Raw genomic sequence first — 21,625 nt, 5'->3', positions numbered from 1 at the left:
GGCCAAGAGTATGTCTACTATGTGATTTCCAATTGAATCTATCAGAACACACATCAGGAAGTCTTCAAGATGCTCTTTTACATATTGGGTACATCCGGTCTGTTTCTGGTGTTATCTTTTGCCCATTGACACCTATTTTTAAAATGTTTATGTTGGTAATTCCTTCATAGAGCATATCATTATATTTGTGTCATAATTAAACATTATTACTTATAGGATGAAAGGACACTCAAGGGCGTTCTCGCTTCCTGTGCCCGGGTTCCCGGTTTCGATTCCCGGCGGGGTCAGGGATTTTCTCTGCCTCGTGATGACTGGGTGTTGTGTGATGTCTTTAGGTTAGTTAGGTTTAAGTAGTTCTAAGTTCTGGGGGACTGATGACCATAGATGTTAAGTCCCATAGTACTCAGAGCGATTTTTTCGACACTCAAGTATGCTGTAAATAAGAGCAAATCCAATCTTAAGCTCCATGACATACCAATAGCACTTTGTTCCTTGTTAGCTGTCTAAACTGATAGAGCTGTGAAATGCTACACACTCTGCTTCCTATTAGGTAAATATCAAGTAAACCTGTTATCAGTTTCTTGACAGCTCAAACTTTCAATATAAAGGTGATGTAAATAAAATAGAAAGAAACTTCCACATGGGAAAAATATATTAAAAACAAAGATTCCAAGACTTAAACCCACATCCTTTCGTCTTTCCCTCTCCTTCCTGAAGAAGCAACCATCAGTTGCGAAAGCTAGTAATTCTGTGTGTGTGTTTGTGTGTTTTGTTCATTGTGCCTGTCTGCTGGCGCTTTCCCGCTTGGTAAGTCTTGGAATCTTTGTTTTTAATATATTTCAATATAAAGGCAATTTTAATTGATTGAAAATTTTATGTTTGCAGAAGTGTCCAACCACTTTTGAATACATTAACTTCAACAGAACCTTTGAGAGAAATTGGAATAATTCCATTTACTAATTCTTGGTATCTATTTAATACATATTTTAATTTGTTCCTAAACATACTTTGCCTGTGTAGCAATAATATGCAGTAATTGGTACTCTAGCATACAGTCAGTACAGTTTGCATATACTGCTTGCACAAAAACACTTAAAACTAAAGAAATCCTGATAAATGTCCTCTTCAGTGCCTGTAGATGTTAAAAGCTCATTGCAGTTACATGAAGAATATCTCTGTTTACTGTTAAATCTGTCTCTCATTGATGATATCACAGTTATGTCAGCATTGTTTCTTTAAGGAATTTCTTGAAGGAGAGAATAAGACTGACACCTCAGTAATTCCATAAAAAGTGAATGTATATTTAATTGTTGATTATGATGTATAATCTTCATTTGTGGATCCCTACCCCTCTGTCTGAGATCTGGCATTTTTCTTTTGCTGAAACCATTTCAGAAATCTGCAGTATGAGAAGTACATAAATGTTGCTGTTTATGTAATTAATTTTCTTTTTCTAAGTCCATTTGTTGCCTCAGTAGCCAGCACACTTCTAGCACAGTTCTTCATTGCATTGTGCCAATTTTGGAGGCCAAAATGTGACACCATTGAGGCTACTGCCTAGTAATTTGACAGGAGAGTAATGAAATGTATATATGAATGCTTAAGTATTGTCACTGTCCAATGTGTAAGTAATGTGTCATCCCTATAAGATGGAGTGGTCCTATTGTGAGGCACCTTATTTTTGTGTTGATTCTTTATCACTGAAACATTTGACAGTGAAATATAGTTGAAGATAAAATCAGTATGTGGTAATATGTAAGGGTTTTATGACATCGCTGCACATAAATAAACATATTGATCCCCCACATCTGTTACTGACATATTCAGAGCAGAAAGAAACAATATTGATTTGCCTCTATTAATAGTCTCCTAGGGTTCTGTAAATAAATTGTTTATTTTTAATGTAGTGATCGTTGATTTTAACAACGAGACAATAAATAATGTTAGCACCAACATACTGCACGGTGTGTTTGGTGTAAAAATACAAATGTTGTCACATACTCAGTGTAGAGGGCTATCTGTGCCTGTTTTAAGTACAAAATGATTGTTGCAAACAGGTAAAAAATAGAAATGTAGAGTAGTTATAGAGATCTCTCAAAAACACTTCTACAAAGGAGTATGACATTTGTGAATATTTTATGAGTTTCAAACATTTAGCCTTACTAATGAAAGATATTTTGTTGTGGGACAGTAAATAAAAACAGTCACTAATTGTGTAAAAATATTATTAATCTGGTAAAAAAGATACAGTTGTATGTAATTTGAAGGACATTGACACTCTTTAAGTTTTAACTAATGCTAAGAAACAGTTCACTTATTTCAGTCTGTTCTGTATTTTATTATATATTTTATGATATGGAAAACAGTGCTGCAATCATATATGCATAGCCATAAAAATCTTTATTTTCTTTGTATTTTAATATCTCATAAATAAAATATCTTAAATTGTATAACAACATTTATTACACATATATAAACATTATATAAAAATATGAATTGGCAACAAATGTTTGGCCTTCATAACTGCTATACCTAATATAATTACCTCAACTGATTGGGAAAAATAGTATACATATTATAGGATTTGTCTAAATGATCTCACTCATTACACCATTTTCACTTGATATGCACCACTGCTTCACCTCAAACACAAGTATGATCAGTTATTCACTCTCTTTGTAATTAAATCTTAATTTTAAATGACAGTTTGATATGTTTATGCTTTGTGATATTGAGATGAAAATGTCAGTTGCTATTAAAGTCTGACAAATAATCTGGTGATCAAATGGGTTACAATAAATAATGTGATTCACAAGAGAGATAGTGAGTTTCTTACACAGTCACTAAAATAATTTCAAGGAGAAGAATATGTCATTGCTGTGTGGACATGTGGAGAAATGAAAGTGATACTTATGGTAAACATAAACTGATAGTTGTAGCTACATAAAGTAATCTCAGTTATGCATATTTAAAACAGTATGTTTACTCCCAGTGTACTGAACAATATTATGAAGTAACTACCAGCAAAAGTTAAATCAGAGGCCTGCTTTCTAAGGGTAGTGTTTTCTTTGCTCTGTTTTGTGAATGACATGAAGGAGATAATTGTGCTGAAATATCACCCAGTGTTTATATGGATTTTCGAATACTGGAAAACTGCAGAAACTAAATAACTATGACCACCAAAAATAGATGAATTATAAGATTTTTAAGAATCTATGGGGCTGTGAAATTATCAGTGAAAGTGTAAAAGGAAAGAATTGCATGAAGAAAGATACTCATAACAAGAAAAACATCCCCAGTCTTCCAGAGGCAATGCCATGGTGTACACACAGGAATACTCGGAACTGCTGGCCAATATGACTAATGCATTAAGCAGCAATTAAGTTGAAGTTAATTGTGTGTGTGTCTACAGACATTGTCTATGAAGTGATGAATATGTTATTTTAGAAAAGATAAATACCTACATTTATAATACTGATTAACAGATCCCACCTTGTGGCTGAAATGGGTTTCTCATCTTTCAAGAAATAGCTATCATAACTGCACTCAATTGTACTGGAGTATGTTACAGTTCCATGTCTAGACATGTCAAAATTTACTGTTTGGGATACGATTTCTGGAGACATAGTACTGTTGTATGATATTTTTGTACTTATTTGTGTTTAACAGCTTCAATTAGTTTCTCTTTTTAAAATCCAAATATATTATTTATGGCACATGACTCTCTTAGCTTTTTTATGCAAGGCTTTTATGTTACCGATCTATTACAAGTGATCCATGTCAGAGAGGCAGTTAACAACACAGACTAATGAGGAGTAGGTAAGTGCGGATTTGCACACATTGTGATATCAAAATATTTAGTTATGCTAGTGATATTGCTATTACTAGTTAGACCAGTGATATTATTATTGTTTTGCACCGATATGTGAAACTCAGAAGTACTAAGAACATTATAAGAAATCGTAATAAGCAGAAACAGTAGTTGCTTACGTTTGTTAATCTATGCACACGTAATATTCAGGGTGTTCCAAAGTTTTTGCACGAAACTTGTGAGGGCGACAGATCATGTCATTTGGAACAACTTCTGCTAGAGGTGCTTCCCCAATGGTAGGCGTTTATAGGACGATGAGATTTCATCGAACTAGCAAGACACGTAGCCAGTACAGATTGGCCCCTAGCACAGTGAGGAAGTGCCAGTGACCGATACGTCTGCAACGACAGTTGCCCACAATGTGATCGATCACCACAAGACTTTGATTTATGTTCGAAACATCCTCTATTTGTGATAACTGAATAAATTTGGTTAACTATGTAGCTGGAGTCGTAACAAACCATCTGGGACACTTTCCATTTCATTGAATGATTATTTTTCTCTCACATTGCTCCACACACTAGCATATCTCAGAAAAGCACAAGGTATTACCTTATGTCAAGGATGTTCTGGTCTCACTATTGAATTTCTCCACACGTTACTTTCTATTCTTTATATGATTTTGTCGTAGTTTTCTTGAAAGAATATTGTAACAAAATTATATTTTTCTTTTTCGAGTAGTATAAAATTCCAGAGTTTAGGAAAGAATACTGACATCTGTGTTTTCAGCAAGAATGCTTGATAAAATGTGAACGAGTCATTTTTGTGCTATTCTGTGAAGTTTTGGACAGTGGTTTGGTATGGTCATCTTCATCGTCTCCGCCGAAATCATCATTGTGATATAATTATTTACATTCTTATACAAAACTTAAAAAGAAGTATTAAATAATAACAATAAAATAATAATAGTAATAATACTGAGAGATCAGCAGGAGTAAAAAGAAAAACGGGACGTTTATAACTTTCCACGCTTATTGAAATTCACAAGGGCATCTGTAAAGTAAAATATGCAGTGTAGTTTATATAAAATGCACTGTGTGTCCACGAGATAAAAAAGAATGACATTTGCTGACGACAGTGACGTAGTTGGTGACTGGGAAATACGGACTGACCTACAAAGCCAAATGCTCTGAAGATGGTAACATTAGTGCCAACACAGCCACTGGACAAGAAGTCTGTTTCGGAGCCTGCTGCGACCGTTACAGAGGAGAAGGAGCCGTCCGCGCCGCAGTGATCACGAGGCCTTGGGGGCGGCGTACCGGTTCTTGTTGGTGGACGGCTTGGACGCGCCGCCGCCGCCGCCGCCGCCGCCCGCCCCCGGCGCCAGATTCTTCTGCGCGATGTGGGTCTGGTAGTGCTTGGCCAGGTGCGCCTTCTGGCGGAAGCTCTTGCCGCACAGCGTGCAGGAGAAGGGCTTCTCGCCGGTGTGCGTGCGGATGTGCACGTTCACCGAGTACTTGTCCTTGAAGCCCTTGCTGCAGATGCTGCAGTAGTGCAGCGAGCGCTCCTTGCGCGCGCTCGCCGTGCCGCCGCCCTGCTGCGGCGCGCCCTTGCCTGCAGAGCTCTGCTTCTTCGAGTACTTCTTGGCCCTCGGAGGCGCCTGCGCCTGCGGCGGCGGCGGCGGCGTCTGGTGCTGCGGCGCGGGCGGCGACGACAGCGCGTGGTGGTGGGCCGGCTGGTGCGCGTGGTGCTGCTGCTGGTGGTGGTGCTGCTGCTGGTGGTGGTGCTGGTGGTGGTGGTGCTGGTGGTGGTGGTGGTTCAGGGGGATGAGCGCGAGCCCGTCGTGGGTGGCCGGCGGCAGGCGCGCCATGTACAGCGCCGCGTGGCGCGGGTCCTGCGGCTGCTGCTCCATCACGCAGAACCGCTTCGCCGACTCCACGACCTCGTTCGTGATGTTGCGGATCTTCTCGTCGAAGCCTCCCGGGAACGAGAAGAGGATGTCGTCGACGCTGGCGGCGGGCGGGGAGCGCCGGTCGCCGTCGTCGAACATGGCGGCCCTGGCCGGCGGCCCGCTGTCCAGCTGGAGGTGCTGCGCCAGCGGCTTCTTGTCCGCGCCGTCGTCCGCCGCCTCGGCCGCCGTCGGCGTCTTGCAGCCGCTGCCGTGGCTGCCTGGCGGCGTGGACAGCGCGCGCCGCAGCTCCGTGTGGCCGTCCTTCAGGCACTCGTTCTTGTGCACGCCGTTGTACCTGCACAAGCGGCACAGTTCTCTCGTCAGCGGCAACCGGGGCCCGCGTTTCCGAGGGCCAGCAGTTTGTCACGGGCCAAAGACAAAGGACAATGGAGGAAACGGAGGGGAAGGACGAGGCAGAAGAACAAGACGAAAAGAAATGACTGGAGACCAGTGAAATGAGAAGGGGCAAAGGTGTATATAAGAAAATCGTGAGTTCGCACTAGACTATGTTGAGGAACAGTTTTCAGGAAAATACGTGACCTCACAAGAGAAGCTGGAATTTGAATTATTGTTGTTGTGCTCTTCAGTCCTGAGAGCGGTTTCATGCAGCTCTCCGTGCTACCCTATCCTGTGCAAGCTTCTTCATCTCCCAGTACTCACTGCAATCTACATACTTCTGAATCTGCTTAGTGTATTCATCTCTTCGTCTCCCTCTATGGCTTTTACCCTCCACGCTGCCCTCTAATGCTAAATTTGTGATCCCTCGATGTCTCAGAACATGTCCTACCAACCGATCCCTTCTTCTAGTCAAGCTGTGTCACAACGTTACTTATGTGATCTACCCATCTAATCTTCAGCATTCTTCTGTAGCGTCACATTTCGAAAGCTTCTATTCTCTTCTTGTCTAAACTATTAATCGTCCATGTTTCACTTCCATACATGGCTACACTCCATACAAATACTTTCAGAAACGACTTCCTGGCACTTAAATCTATACTCGATGTTAGCAAATTTCTCTTCTTCAGAAACGCTTTCCTTGCCATTGCCAGTCTACATTTTATATCCTCTCTACTTCGACCATCATCAGTTATTTTGCTCCCCAAATAGAAAAACTCCTTTACTACTTTAAGTGTCTCATTTCCTAATCTAATTCCCTCAGCATCACCCGACTTAATTCGACTACATTCCATTACCCTCGTTTTGCTTTTGTTGATGTTCATCTTATATCCTCCTTTCAGGACACTGTCCATTCCGTTCAACTGCTCTTCCAAGTCCTTTGCTGTCTCTTACAGAATTACGATGTCATCGGCGAACCTCAACGTTTTTATTTCTTCTCCATGGACTTTAATACCTACTCCGAATTTTTCTTTTGGTTCCTTTACTGCTTGCTCAATATACAATTATTAGGGTCATCTAAAAAGTTCTGCACACATTTAAAGACAGAATTGAAGAAAATAATTTATTTTACAAAATACGTATACAGGCCATCAATATAATCACCACTGTTACTCATGACAGCTTCCCATCGGTTTCGGAACTTCTCTATTGTCGATAGGGCACCTTCATTGTTGAGCTGCCTGTTTACTCAGGTCACCTCACCGGAATCTTCATCAATGGTAACAAAATATTTTTCACTGAGTTGTTCCTTCAATTTGGGAAACAAATCAAAGTCTGGTGGGCTCATATCAGTACTGTATATATGGGTTGGTGGTAAAGTATTTGCCATCCATATTTGCCTAGCGTTTCTATCACTGGCTGGGCAGTATGCGGTCTGCATTATCGTGCAAAATGCGGTCACCAACTGCAAGTTTGTCAGGCCTTCTTTGACGAATTTTCGGGCGCAAAACATCTTGCAGAAGCACTTTGTGGTACGCGCCTGCGACAGATGTCTCCCTGGCCACTCTATTTGTAGCTATGAGTCTATTCACGTCACACGTAAAGATCATCATCAGTTTCATCATTGAATGTTGGCGGCGTAACTTTTTTGGGGGTGGAGATACGGTACTTTTTCTTTGTGACGATTAAGACTTCAGTTCTGGCTCAAAATCTCGTATTCAGGTTTCGTCAACTGCAATAACCGTTTTCAGTAACTGTTCTCCTTCTGTTGGATAACATTGAAGCAATCTTTTTTACGATTCTTTTGAGAACTGCTCTTCCCTCAGGTCATACGGAACCCATCTGGCAGCATCTGTAACTTTTCAGTTATGATTATGTTAACTGAAATGACAAAAAATCTGGCCTCATATGCAGTTTCCCCACATGCTTCTTTGTCAGTCTTCTCTCAAAACATCATTAAAAATAACTTGAGAGGTGCAGTCTGTTGCAGTTGCTGGCTTTCCACTTCCTCGGTTGTCCACAGTGCCTAGCCGGCCTTCACGGAAACGAGCAGACTACCGTGATACCGTACGCTACCGTGATACCGTACACTACCGTGATACCGTACACTACCGTGATACCGTGCACTACCGTGATACCGTGCACTACCGTGATACCGTACACTACCGTGATACCGTGCACTACCGTGATACCGTACACTACCGTGATACCGTGCACTACCGTGATACCGTGCACTACCATGATACCGTGCACTACCGTGATACCGTACACTACCGTGATACCGTACACTACCGTGGTACCGTACACTACCGTGATACCGTACACTACCGTGATACCGTGCACTACCGTGATACCGTACACTACCGTGATACCGTACACTACCGTGATACCGTACACTACCGTGGTACCGTACACTACCGTGATACCGTGCACTACCGTGATACCGTGCACTACCGTGATACCGTACACTACCGTGATACCGTGCACTACCGTGATACCGTGCACTACCGTGATACCGTACACTACCGTGATACCGTACACTACCGTGATACCGTGCACTACCGTGATACCGTGCACTACCGTGATACCGTACACTACCGTGATACCGTACACTACCGTGCTACCGTACACTACCGTGATACTGTGCACTACCGTGATACTGTGCACTACCGTGATACCGTACACTACCGTGATACCGTACACTACCGTGATACCGTACACTACCGTGATACGATCCAGTACACTATTCCCACATACTTCTCTCAAAGCGTTGTGCATTTTCGTTGCGTTCTTTCCATCTAGGGATTCGATTTACCTGCAGAAACGCTGGCCACTCCGTGTAACCCGACCTGACTTGATTTTAGCATCTACTTTAAAAATGAATTATCCACCAGACAGCCACGCCAACCAGCAAACACCTATACGATCGTCACGGTTGCGCTTTTGCAGTGAGCAGAACTTTTGAAACGACACTCATAAAAGAAGAGCAGGAGACTTCTCTACTTTAGTGGATATTTTTATTGATATTGCAATCCTATGACACTTACAGATCTATGGAGACTTTTACAAAAAGAGCAAAAACAGATTTGCCAAATGCGAGCTTAAAATAATCAGTCCAAAGACGGAGACTGAGAGTGACCTATGACAAATGATCACCCAGAAGACATCACAAAAGATTGCGGAGCCTTTGCAACATCAGTAGCTCAAACTTAGGAGATTTCGCACGTACGTAGACTGCTCTGACCGGAATAAGTTAACATAAAAGTTCATTAGGTTAGAGCTGCTTCATTGTGTACAATAACTTTCACTAAAAAACGTTTTATAGTTAGGTAGCAGTGTCTTTCCTTTGGGTCTAGCAATTGAGAAACTGATTAGGAACTATGTAGACGAATGTGGACTGATGCTCTGCATCACGTCACAATTTAACAAAAATGTCATTTCGACATACTTCCTACGGTCAAATGAACAGGAAATTTTATTTTAAATTATTCACACTATAATTCTGAAGATAGTTACAATGCTACATCCAGTGGGAGGATTAGGCGAAATGTAAGTGAACATTCGCCCCACAGTAAATAGGTTACATACCGCCTTTTGAGACTGTAATAAAAGACTTTTTGTGGACCATTTTAGCCATTTCGCTTTATTTCAAAGCATTTTCAGTTAATACTGTAACAATTTGGATTTTATTACAAATCTGTTTGTCAACCCGTAAACAGTTCTCATCTTGTTACATTACTACTGTTAAACAATATTCGATTGTAATTATTAATTATGATCTTCTGTTTCCTGCGTCGTTCTTAATGTTCTTCCACAAATAGGTGTTCGATTTTGAGTGCATTTTACGTCACTAACGCTCGATATACGAGGGTTGGAACTTTAATAGGGGCAACTACTTATTTACAGTTCTTATAAAATAGATATGTGTTTCAAAGTTTTACTGACCAAAGTAGTATCCAGCACTGTGTGTAACCAGTTGCCAACGATGTGGAAGTCGTAGGATACTCTTAGCAGTGCCAGTTGCGTTGACAGTTCGAGCAGTGCGGTCTATTGCCCGACGAATTTGTAGCAGTTCTGAAGCGAGTGCCGCGAAGTGTTTCCTTCAGTTTAAAAATCGAGGGCGTAAGTCAGTGGATTGCAGTAGGTGATATAGCACTTAGCAGCCCCATCAGTCAAACAAATCAGTACCACTTACACTGTACGTGCTTGAGCATTGTCCTGCAAAATGATGATCAGGTCCCGCAGAATGTGTCATCAACTCTGTCTCTAAGCAGGTCGTAGGTTGTGTTCCAAATATGAACAGCACCGAGACAGAAGTTACTTTAGTTGACTTTACAGCACAACAGTCATGTTCCGGTTGTTAACGAAAAGGATCTCCATTTTGAGCTATGATTCGCCTTAATGTAGAAACTTGTATCAGAGGTGACCTCAATGTTGACAGGACGTTGAACCCTAATCTTCCTTCCTTCATGTCGAAGAGAGAACCGTTCATATTTAAATAAATAAGTAAGTCCGAGAAGGCCGAAGAAAGACAAATACAATCCTTCATTTACTGGCCTACGATGACACAAAATGCACACATATTATATTTAGCCTCGTCTTGTAATACTCGGGTAAAAAACGACTTTTCATCAACCTCCGAGCGCTGCTGGTAACACTGTAGTAAAAGCGTACAGAATAAACTGCTACGTAGCGTAGCACAGGGGGAAGACGGGCAGACAAGTGGGATTCCTTCGGCCCGCCTGGGTTGGGCGCAGCTTGGCTCGGATGGGAGTGGAGCAGCCTGCCCGTTCTGCTGGCATTGTGCGGCAGCTTGCCTGCTGGCTATCAGGCAACCGTGGGCAGGTTAAAAGAATATTATGCACACCCCCGCTGCCACACCAGTCTCTCTGTTATTACGCTCAGAGAAAGTCAAATGCGGCGCTGCAGTGACAGTTATTTTACAGCTCGATACAGCTCTGCTTCCTAAAGACTTTTATGTGAACTGACTCCGTCTCTGGAGGCTTACGGACTCACACAAGCTCTAATGTGTACCTGTAGAGAAAAGACTTGGAAAGAAATGAATAAGATATAAAATTTACCTGTTCAAGAAGGCCCCTTTGCCTTGAAGCGCATTCCTCAGCAGTGAGTCCACATTGGTGGCGCTGTTGTTGTCGCCGATCTTCCAGTCGTTGTTGTTGTTGGAAGCCGCGGTCTGGCCCGCAGCGCCACCGAACGTTTCGGCGTCGCCGCTGGTGTCCATCATCGGCGACGCCTCGGAGATGTGCTCGTAGCCGTACTGCTGCTGCTGCTGCTGCTGCTCCGTCTTGATCTCGTGGGCCATGGCCTGGTGCGGGCTGAGCGTGCTGGCGTCCTGGTGGTGGCTGTGCGGCTGGTGTGCGTGGTAGCCGTTGGAGTGGAAGGGCGGGCCGCTGGCGTGCGCCTGGCCCTCGCCGGGCACGATGCTCAGGATGGCGTCGATGTCGAGCGCCGCCGGCTGCTGCGGCTGCTGGGCGGCCATCTGCCGGAGGCCGGCCTCCGGGGCGCCGCCGGCGGGGGCGGCGCCGCGGTCGCCCTTGGCGGCCGCCGCCTCCGGGGGGCGGTACCAGGTGGCGGCGGCGCCGGCGCCGGCCGGCTGCGGCTCGTTGCCGTGCAGCACCGTCAGCGTGTAGATGGCGCCGTCCGTGTTGCCGCCCGCGGCCGCCCCCGGCCGGCCGCCGCCCCCGGGCGTCGCCGCCTCCTTGTGGCTGGACGAGCCCGACGCGTCGCTGTCCTGGCTCCAGCAGTACGTGTTGAGGTCCTCGAAGAAGGCCGTCTCGAGGCGCACCGTCTCCTTGTCGCACTGCGGCGGCGACGACCAGAAGCCGTGCTCCGAGAACGCGAGCGCTCCCGAGTCGCCGCCGGCGTTGGCGGCGCCCGCCGCGGACGTCATCACCAGGTGGTTGTTGTTGGCCTCCTTCAGCTCCTGGAACGCACTCATCGGGGCGGCGCCGCTGTTGACCGAGGAGTTCTCGATGAATATGCCCATGGACTTCATCAGCGAGCGGTTGAAGGTCAGCGCGTGCGGCGGGTCACCCACGTCGGGGGCCACGACGAAATCGAAGAAGTCCGTCTTCGATATGTCCTCCGCTCTGAAAGCTTCTGTGATATCCATTATCACGGGGTGGGGGGTCCTCCAACAAATGTGCGTTCTGGTACACGGAAGACTCTCCAGTGTAAACTCTGCTCAGGATTCTCGCTACCCTCCGCCTGTTATTCCATAACGCTGCGATCGCTGCAAGCCAGCTGGTGCTGTCTACGTCAGCGGCAAAATGCAGTCACGCTTATCTCGTTTCATCACGACTCCACCTGCGAGACAAACAATGAACTGTTATATTTTTTGTTCACCTTAGCGAAACTGTTTACTAATGTAAACACATTATGTTTTAATTTGACGAAAGAGTATAAAAGCATACAGAATCTATTGCTATTTAATTTAAACAATATAATTAAAAATGTGCTTTATAAAGCAAATAGCACGCATTCCATGAAACCGAATACAGCTGATGCTCTGAAAATAAAAACCAAAGTTTGAAAGCAACTAAAAGCAGCATTATCTAACACCAGGATCATTAATAATGAATTCGTTCTAACTGATCAGAGAACTCAGTAATTTACCAGTTTATATGTCGCATGAGCAAGCGGTAAAGGGAATCGAAGAAAAGTTTGGAGTAAGAAGAAATACAAACCTTCAGGTTTGGCAGTGGCATTGAATTCTGTCAAAGACAGCAAACGACTTGGATGAGCAGTCGAACGCATTGTACAGTTTCTTGAAATGAGGATATAAGGTGAACATCAACAGATGCAAGACAAGGATAATGGGATGCAGTTGAATCAAATCAGGTGAAGCTGAGGGAACTACATTAGGAAACGAGACACTTAAAGTAGTGGGCAGTTTTTGCTATTTGGGCAAGAAAATAAATGATGATGGCCGAAGTAGAGTGGATAGAAAATGTAGTCTGACAACGGCAAGAAAGACGTCTCTGAAGGAAAGACATTTGTTAACGTCGAATATAGACTTCAGCGTTAGGACGTCTTTTCTGAAGAGTAGCCAGGCATGCAAGTGTAACATCGGCGATAAACAGTTTAGACAAAAAGAGAATAGAAGCTTCTGAAATAACGCGCTACAGAAGAATGCTGAAGATTAGATGAGTAGATAAATAGCTAATGAGAGTTACTGAACAGAACTGGAGAGACAAGAAATTTGTGGTACAACTTGACTAAAAGAAGGGAACGGTTCGTAGGATTATGAGCTTAGTACTGGAGGAAGTGTGAGGAATAAAAATTGTAGAGGGAGACCAAGAGAAGACCACAGTAAGCAGATTCAGAAACATGTAGGTTGCAGAACCTATTCGGAGATGAAGAGGCTTACAAAGGATAGAAAAGCATGGAGAGCTGTATCAGACCAGTCTTTGGACAGATCACAACTACAGCTACAACATGTCACACAAAGTGAACTATGGAAGGCGACGTAGTTCATATGTCTCTTTGGAAGGCGTCAGCTCATGCGCCTCCCCCCCCCCCCCCCCCCCTCACACACACACACACACACACACACACACACACACACACACACACACACACACACACACAAACCAAAAGGCTCAAATGACGCCAGTGTGTAACGTAAAACTATTCGGCACCGTCACCAACATAACAACATCCTAAGAGGAGAACGTGGGTTTCATAAATTTCGACCCGTCACAATTAAACATCATGTGGCAAGTTCATCTGCGTCTGCCCTTGTACCAACTACACGATATTCACTAAATAGACAACTACAAGCACTTTAGAAACATGACTTCTGCTAATTATTATTTACTAATAGTACACTACAGAACTTCAATATCCGAAGCTAGGTTAGTGGAATTAGGAGTTCATTTGGTTATCAGTAGTTTTCACCTTTCGCACACTATGACCTCTTTCTTCGCGGTGTATAAGACCTGTGTGTTAAGTGTATCTGTTGAGTACTGGTGACTGCAGATGATGTGTGTATAGTTCGATATCATTTTTGTACTCCTTGACAATAAGAGGAGGGAGAGGCGAAGCCTAGTGTGTCTCTAGTAGCATTGAGGGGTCGCCGAACTTAACCTCACCATCCTACGAACGTAGCACAGCTGCGTCAACAGTGTCGCTATGCCCTCCCTCTCCATGACACAACGCTAAGGGGTCTGGAGCTCGATTCAGGACAGTCCGGCGATCAGGAACTTAATAATAGTGACCTAATTTTCCGAAATACTTAGTGCAAAGATCACTAGAAGTCACTGGTTGGACTTACTTGTGTATTTCAATTAATAATCATAACAGTGACGGTACGGCCTAATCTCAAATTTTTCCATTTAAAGATGTATTATCAAATATGGTGCAAAACCTATGGTCGGTCTGTAGTCATCTGGACTAACGACTTACAGAAGGGCGTATGGGTCTTGGAAACCGAGTGTAGTGCCATTTGTTTCTACTGAATTTGATTCCGTTGATTTATTTACTCTTGGAGCCTCAAATTTTACGAGATCCCATCGGATTTGAGAGGAGGCTTCATCGAATGACATGTTAGCGGCTGATGTGGGACTCGTGGATACTCCAAAGCGCGCACTGAAGCCGTGCGACCAGACAATGTTTTTGATTACAGCAAGCGAGAGCGACGCCGATCACTGCATGTTTCTGGACGCAGGAGCAGTGAATCGGCAATCGAGTTCACCTTCGCGACGTTGCAGATTCGGGAGAAGTTCGATGACAGGTTTCAGTTGTATTTCAGCAATAACAGGAAAACGGTACGTTTACGAACCATAATTGCTGTTTACAATGACCCCTCTTTAGTCCCTATTAGAAGCTCTTAAACCGTATGTTTGGGACTTCGCAAACACACCGAATTCAACTGGCTCTGACAGAGAGAGTTTTCGGGCTCCGGTCTCGAGGTTCTTAGAATTACTCTTACGTCTGTGGGAAACATCGAGTTCCTGCATTGATGAGAGGAGACTTGGATGTTAAGTGAATGGTGCGGGCAGCCATATTAACGTAGCAAGTGTTCTCAGTGGCGAGTGGAACAGCACCTGTCCTACTACTGTAGATACGTATGTCGGCCCGACACGAGAGGTAGTGAGCAGCGCGCCATCCAAACTTCACAGCTGAGCGCATGCTCAGGCCAATTAACCGTAGCAGGCGGGAAAAAGCCCTACACGCACAAGCAACGCAGCTACTGGTAGAGTGCGTTCTCGCACGTGCATACCCGAGCAAGAAAGCGTGGATGCACCTGTGTTACGAACGCCGTTCCTGCAGGGTTCTTGGAGCTGCTCTCCCTTACGAAGCTTCCTCGTGCCCTGGAACATACACCTGCCTACAGTGGAAATATATCTAGGAGGCATCGTAAGGGATACAGAGGCAATGAGAAGGCTGCTGATCGCATTTGGAGGATTCCAACGCTGGTTGTGGGAGAACTTTAACCCCCAAATTACGTCGTGCGAGGGTGTAGAGGCAACAGAATGGTGTTTCACGTCTCTAGATCGTCAACTAATGCCTTGAGCTACGGCAGTGGCTGATGTAGAGGATACTGATGAGAGATTCGTCTGTCGCCATCTCCAATCCCCGTTTCTTCACCCGATGCAAGTTTCATATTGTTTCCTTAAATCACCAGTAAATACCTAGATTATTTCTTAGCCCCTTTCTTACTAAAGTGAGCTGGTATTTAGTATATAGTGTACTAACCTCTTTACTGAGCAGACCCATTTTTCGGCCGTCGCTAGAAGGCCCTTAGGTCCGTAGCCACTTTGAGGTTTTTCGAGAACAGCAGGTTATGAGACGACACCAGTTTCACCCTCTGAGTTCCATTCATTCCCGACTCATCAACAGCCATCAACCACAAGTCCACACCTCGCAAGTACTCATTCCACTCTTCCACTCTACTTATGTAACAGGACATCTACATTAGTATGAAGACAATGATTACGGTTACTTAGATTTTGAACCAGGCACTCAGGGCTTACTGGCTATCCTCTGCTAAGATTCGTTCTCTCCCCTGTCGACCTTGCTGGTGGTACTTAAAGCGCCCGCCACCTTCCTCCCAAATCCGTTTCACGAAGACTGCACAGCGTCGGACTGTACTCCCAGAAGTCAGTGTGATAGCTTCTCCAGTTCTCACGCGTTTCCATCCCAGGTACGGCACTAAACTGCATACAATTTTTACCTTGTTATTTTTATAAGACTTGTCCTTTAGGCAAACATTGCGGATTAGACCTTACAAGTTACATAAAAAACGCTTGCCTGACGTTTTTGAATGGTTTCCCGAATTTGTACGGAGTCCCACAAGCCTCCAACATCTCTTCTGTCTTTAACATTAATATTGAGCTCAGTGCTATCTAATTAAAATAAGCACGTAACAAAGAAATTATTATTACGTAATGCAGTGGGACTCTGTTAGTGAAAGTACCCACAACGTTGAGTTTTTTGCGTCATTTTCGCTTTCTTTTGAGATACTGTATTCACGCGTGTCGTGAAGAGGGTGTTGAACATTGTAATGAGGGCCAAATGGCGGTGTTATTAAACTAATGGTGGTTCATTATGACCAAGATTCTAGCCAGTAGCTGCTGCGGATGTGGTCAGGAGTATATACTGAGATGTTAAAAAAGTTTCAAGTTGATCACTCATAATAGATATATAAAAGTGTGGTCTCAGCCGGTATAATCAGTCCAAGAGCATTATGTATCTTCGTAGAAGAGCCAGTCGAAAAGAAACGATATTATACGATGATCATCGGCTCCACCAACATCATAATGATCGTCATTATGTGTCGTGCTCTTCCTCTTTACGTCTCACCCAGCATTTTTATTTTGCTCCTTCTTATTTTCTTCTGCCCTTCCACTGTTGTTAGCATTCCTTTTCCTCGCAGTTTTTGTCTCATCTACTTTGTTTTCCCGTTTTAAAACAGGGTTAGGAGACTTATCCATTTTTTCCGTTACTTCACTGTTTCTCACTTTGCTCATATGTTTTACTTTATCCACATTGCACTAACGTTTCCCTCAACTTTAACTCCATCCTGCGGCATAACAAGCATTTAGTTTCCTGGAAAGCTTGCTTTGCCATAGCAGTTATTGATTTTATTTTCACTTGTCCAGTAATCAGTTAGCATGGCTCCCAAATATCAGTACTGAGCAACCTGTTCTTTGTCATGTTCTCACTTTTCTTTGTTTTGGTTTTCATTCCGTTCCGTTACAATCCTTCGTGAAATGTGGATGGTGTTATTTGAAGAACTATCGTTTTATCTCCAAGCAGCAGCATCTCAGTAACAAATGTGATTCAGTTCATCTTCCGATCTCCAGTGGTTGCCCTTCCCACTCCACTTCCAGCGCCTGCAAAGCATTTCATTTTTTAGATTCCCTCTTTGCGCATCCATCGACTGGTGCTCTCAGCTGTATTTTGTTAATCGCACACTAGGTAAATCTCCTGCCTTCTGTCTCTACTTTAAGGTAGCCGCATCACTTCACCGGTTTCGGCTTTATACCATTTTTTTGTGGTTAATCGAAGTCCGCGAATTCCATCCAAACACAGCGGCGGCGGCGTTTCGGAGCAGATGGTGAATGCGGGCCTCCATTAATCACAGCACCTTATGGACTTTTTGAAGATGGGATTGTGCAATGCGTTATCGGGTCAAGTAACATCATGTTTTTTGAGTCATCAGGCTTCTCACTGGTTTGATACGGCCCTCCATTAATTCCTCTCCTGTGCCAAACTTTTCATCTCACAGCAGCAGTTGCGACATTCGTCCTCAATTATTTGCTGGATGTATTCCAATCTCTCCCTTCCTCTACAGTTTTTACTCTCTACAGCTCGCCCTAGTGCCATGGGAGATATTCCCTGATGCCTTAGCGGATGTCCTACCACACTGTCCCTTCTTCTTGTCAGTGTTTTCCATGTATTCCTTTCCTCGCTGATTCTGCCGGAGAACCTCCCCATTCCTTACCTTATCAGTCCACCTAATTATCAACATTCTTCTGTTGCACCACATCTCAAACGATTCTACTCTCTTCTATTCCGGTTTTCCCACGGTTCGTGTTTCACAACCACACGTACATTCTCAGAACTTTCCTCCTCAAAGTGAGGCCTGTGTTTGATACTAATAAACTTCTCGTTATCAAGAAAGCCCTTTTTGCCAGTGCCAGTTTGCTTTTTATGTCCTCATTGCTCCGTCGGTCATGGGATATTTTACTGCCTAGGTTGCAGAATACCTTAACTTCATCTACTTCGTGATCACCAATCCTGATGTTAAATTTCTTGCTATTCTCATTTTTGCTACTTCTCAGTACTTTTATCTTTCTACAGTTTATTCTCAATCCATATTCTGTACTCATTAGACTGTTAATTCCATTCAACACATCCTGTAACACTTCTTCTCTATTTCACTGAGGATACCTTAACTTTCACTGAGGATACCAATGCCATCAGCGAACTTTATCATTGATATCCTTTCAGCCTGAATTATAGCCCACTTTTGAACGTTTCCTTTTTCCAGTCATTGATTCTTCAATGTATAAATTCAGCAGTAGGGACGAAATACTGTACCCCTGTCTTGCACTCTTTTTAACCCGAGAACTTCGATCTCGTCCTTCCAGCCTTAATGTTGCTTCTTGGTTTTGTACATACTGTATATTACCCGTCTTTCCCAGTAGCATATTCCTATTATTCTCAAGATGTCGAACGTCTTGCAACGTTTTACATTGTCAAACGCTTTATCCAGGTCGACAAATCCTATGAACGCGTCTTGATTTTTCTTCAGTCCTGCTTCTATTATCAACCTCAAAGTCGGAACTGCCTCTCTGGCACTTTTTCCTTTCCTAAAGCCAAACTGATCGTCATTAACAGAGCGTCAATTTTCTTTTCCATTGACGTATATTATTCTTGTCAGCAGTTTCAGTGCACGAGCTTTAAGCTGACTTTGCGATAATTCTCACACTTCTCAGCTATTGCTATCTTAGGTATTCTGTAGCTGATGGTTTTCAGGAAGTATGCTGGAATATCGCCATTCTGATACATTCCACACACCGATGTGTGTAGACGTTTTGTTGCCACGTACCCCAATGACTTTAGAAATTCCGACAGAATGTTATCTATCCCTTCTGCCTTATTCGATCTTAAGTCGTCCAAAGCTCTTTTAAATTCTGATTCTACTACTGGGTCCCCTATCTCTTCCCTGTTGAGTCCTGTTTGTTCTTCTATCGCGTCACTACTTCCTCAAGCGGCCTTCAATGTACTCTTCCCACATACCCACTCTCTCCTCTGCATTTAACAGTGGAATTCGCATGGAATTCTTAATGTTAGCGCTCTTGCTTTTAATTTCACCGAAGGTTGTTTTAACTTTTCTATATGCTGAGTCAATCCTTCCGACGACTATTTCTTTTTCTATTTCTTCACATTTCTCATGCACCCATTTCGCCTTATCGTCCCTTCACTTCCTGTTTATTTTATTCCTGAGGGACGTGTATTTCTGTATTCCTAAATTTCCCTGAACGTTTTCGTATCTCCTTCTTTCGTCGATCCATCGAAGTATTTCTTCTGTTATTCATCGTTCCTTCGCAGTTCCCTTCCTTGTACCTTAAATAAAAGACAAGTGAGCCGAAATTTACCCAGTGTACGTTTCTTCTAAACGCCTTCAACAGCAAAAAAAAAAAAGAGCTTATACGCAACCAGTTAAAGCTTCGGCTTCGGCCAAAGGCGCGTTGGGTGCGGTGCCTACAGGCCCGTACACCAACAGGGCGGGCCCCGTCGATATGCCCGAGGCGGCGGCCAGGGCGGCTTGTAATTCGCCGCATTAATTACGAACGACCCGCCGGGACAAGAACACTTTGCAAAAAAGAATAAGAAGGAAAATGAAAGCGAAGAAAAGTGCCAGAAACTGCTCACCAAATTGCGGTTGTGTTCCGACCGGAGATATTTATTATCATTGGAACTAGCATGGCGGCTGCGGTAAAAATTATGCAGATTTTATACCCAGCTTATCGCAGCGATGACTAAAGCAGTATTAGCTGCCCTGTCCACTGCTGCGACGCTATTAACATAACTCGAGGACAGGGCCCAGGTGTTCCACATCAGCAGTTTAGCTCGGAGAGAACGTCGTTACGGGGCGACGCACTGGAAATTACGGAACACAGGCCGACAAAGTGGAGTATTCCGAAACCACTGGTCCCGTAGATTGAGCTGCTGCCATTAGCTTTCTATACACCATAAATTACAAGCAGTGTTTGCCGCCTTGTAAGTAACCTCCCGATCGTAATAATAAATCACAATTTCCAACCGGTGCGGCATTTGTGACGGAGCACGGCGGAAACAATGAAGTCCAGCGTGCAAAATAACCCGTCATGTAATACATTTGACTACTTGACAGCAAAGACCTCTTTCACGATGTTCACGCAGACTCGAATAAGTAATCGTGCTGCATTTGTAGCAACAATACTAAAAGGATACAAAGGGCTACAAAAATAGCTGGTCTATATGTTCATTACAATGGATAAAGAACAGGTTTCAGGATTCAGTTTGGTTAACGAACTTGTAGAGGAACAGTGACTCCAGGTCAAGTGAAGAGTCCATCTTGCCCTGGAGGAGTGTGTATCCATCAAAATAGCTGAAACTCGTCACCGTGGCCGAGGTCGTTAACGGATGCCATGCAGTGCTGCTCGACTTCTAGGTAGACAGTCTGTGCTCGGGTGATGGAGGAGACATCCATCGCCGGTTAGGGGCAGAAAGGTGCTGGGGCCAAGTTCTCGATCGCCGAACCTTGTGCCAATGTCCCGGCTTAAATGTAAAAACCCTCCTCAGTGTCTTGTGAAATGAGAGCATGAAGCGATGTTGATGATGATGTGTGTCGGAAACTGACAGCAGACTGACGATTCGTAAGAGGGCTAAAATAGTATCTCCAGTCAAGTGTGACTGCCTGTTCCGAGATTTCGCCTGATTTCATGCTGCCCGCATTACGTAATTGTAGTGAATTTCCTTCTTCATGACAATTCTCGGCCGCACACTGCAGGGGCAATGAAAAAGCTCTCGCAGCATTTTCGGTGGGAAGTGTTTTGAGTTTCATCTCTGCTCACACGATCCGCTGCTCATGACGGCAACGGCTTGGCACAAACGACGAGCTGCAGACCAGCGTACAGAATTGCAAAAACACAGACGGCTGCCTTCTGGAAAGTTGGTGCAGTGCTACGACAAATCTCAAAGTCGGAGCGGCGACTTTGCAGAGAGGTAGCCGGAAAGTGTTGCTAAGTGTCGCAAATAAAACGTTTTTCATTTTCACTGTAGTTTCCATTGCGCAACCGATCGGTCCTTAATAAACGAACAGCCGTCGCATATACGGTTTTTATGAGCAGCCTTTGGCAGTGTGCGGACGGAGAGGACGAAACCTATTACGTCCTTCAAACTTACCTGAATGTTTCCATTGCATAGGTAAGAAATAATACAAACCACTGAAAGGGATTTATGTTTATGTTACGGCGTCTCTCGACTGGACGTGAGTCGCCAAGGCATCT

At 43.9% G+C, this 21,625-nt stretch overlaps 1 protein-coding gene across 1 annotated transcript in view; it reads right to left on the bottom strand.

Moving 5' to 3' along the window:
* Nucleotides 1-2,377: 2,377 nt before the first annotated feature.
* Nucleotides 2,378-21,625, bottom strand: part of LOC126336104 (transcriptional regulator ovo) — an 820,382-nt gene continuing 801,134 nt past the window's right edge. Inside the window, exons 4-5 of the mRNA XM_049999583.1 lie at nucleotides 11,180-12,425; nucleotides 2,378-6,057 (exon numbers count right to left, since the gene is read on the bottom strand). Of these exons, the coding sequence (XP_049855540.1) occupies nucleotides 5,106-6,057; nucleotides 11,180-12,231 (2,004 nt within the window). The 5' untranslated portion in view covers nucleotides 12,232-12,425 and the 3' untranslated portion in view covers nucleotides 2,378-5,105. The remainder of the gene's footprint in view (nucleotides 6,058-11,179; nucleotides 12,426-21,625) is intronic.

Source organism: Schistocerca gregaria, chromosome 2, assembly GCF_023897955.1.
Source record: "Schistocerca gregaria isolate iqSchGreg1 chromosome 2, iqSchGreg1.2, whole genome shotgun sequence".
Taxonomy (NCBI): Eukaryota; Metazoa; Arthropoda; class Insecta; order Orthoptera; family Acrididae; genus Schistocerca; species Schistocerca gregaria.
The sequence above is the reverse complement of the archived record's forward strand: the minus strand, read 5'-3'. Positions and strand labels throughout refer to the sequence as shown.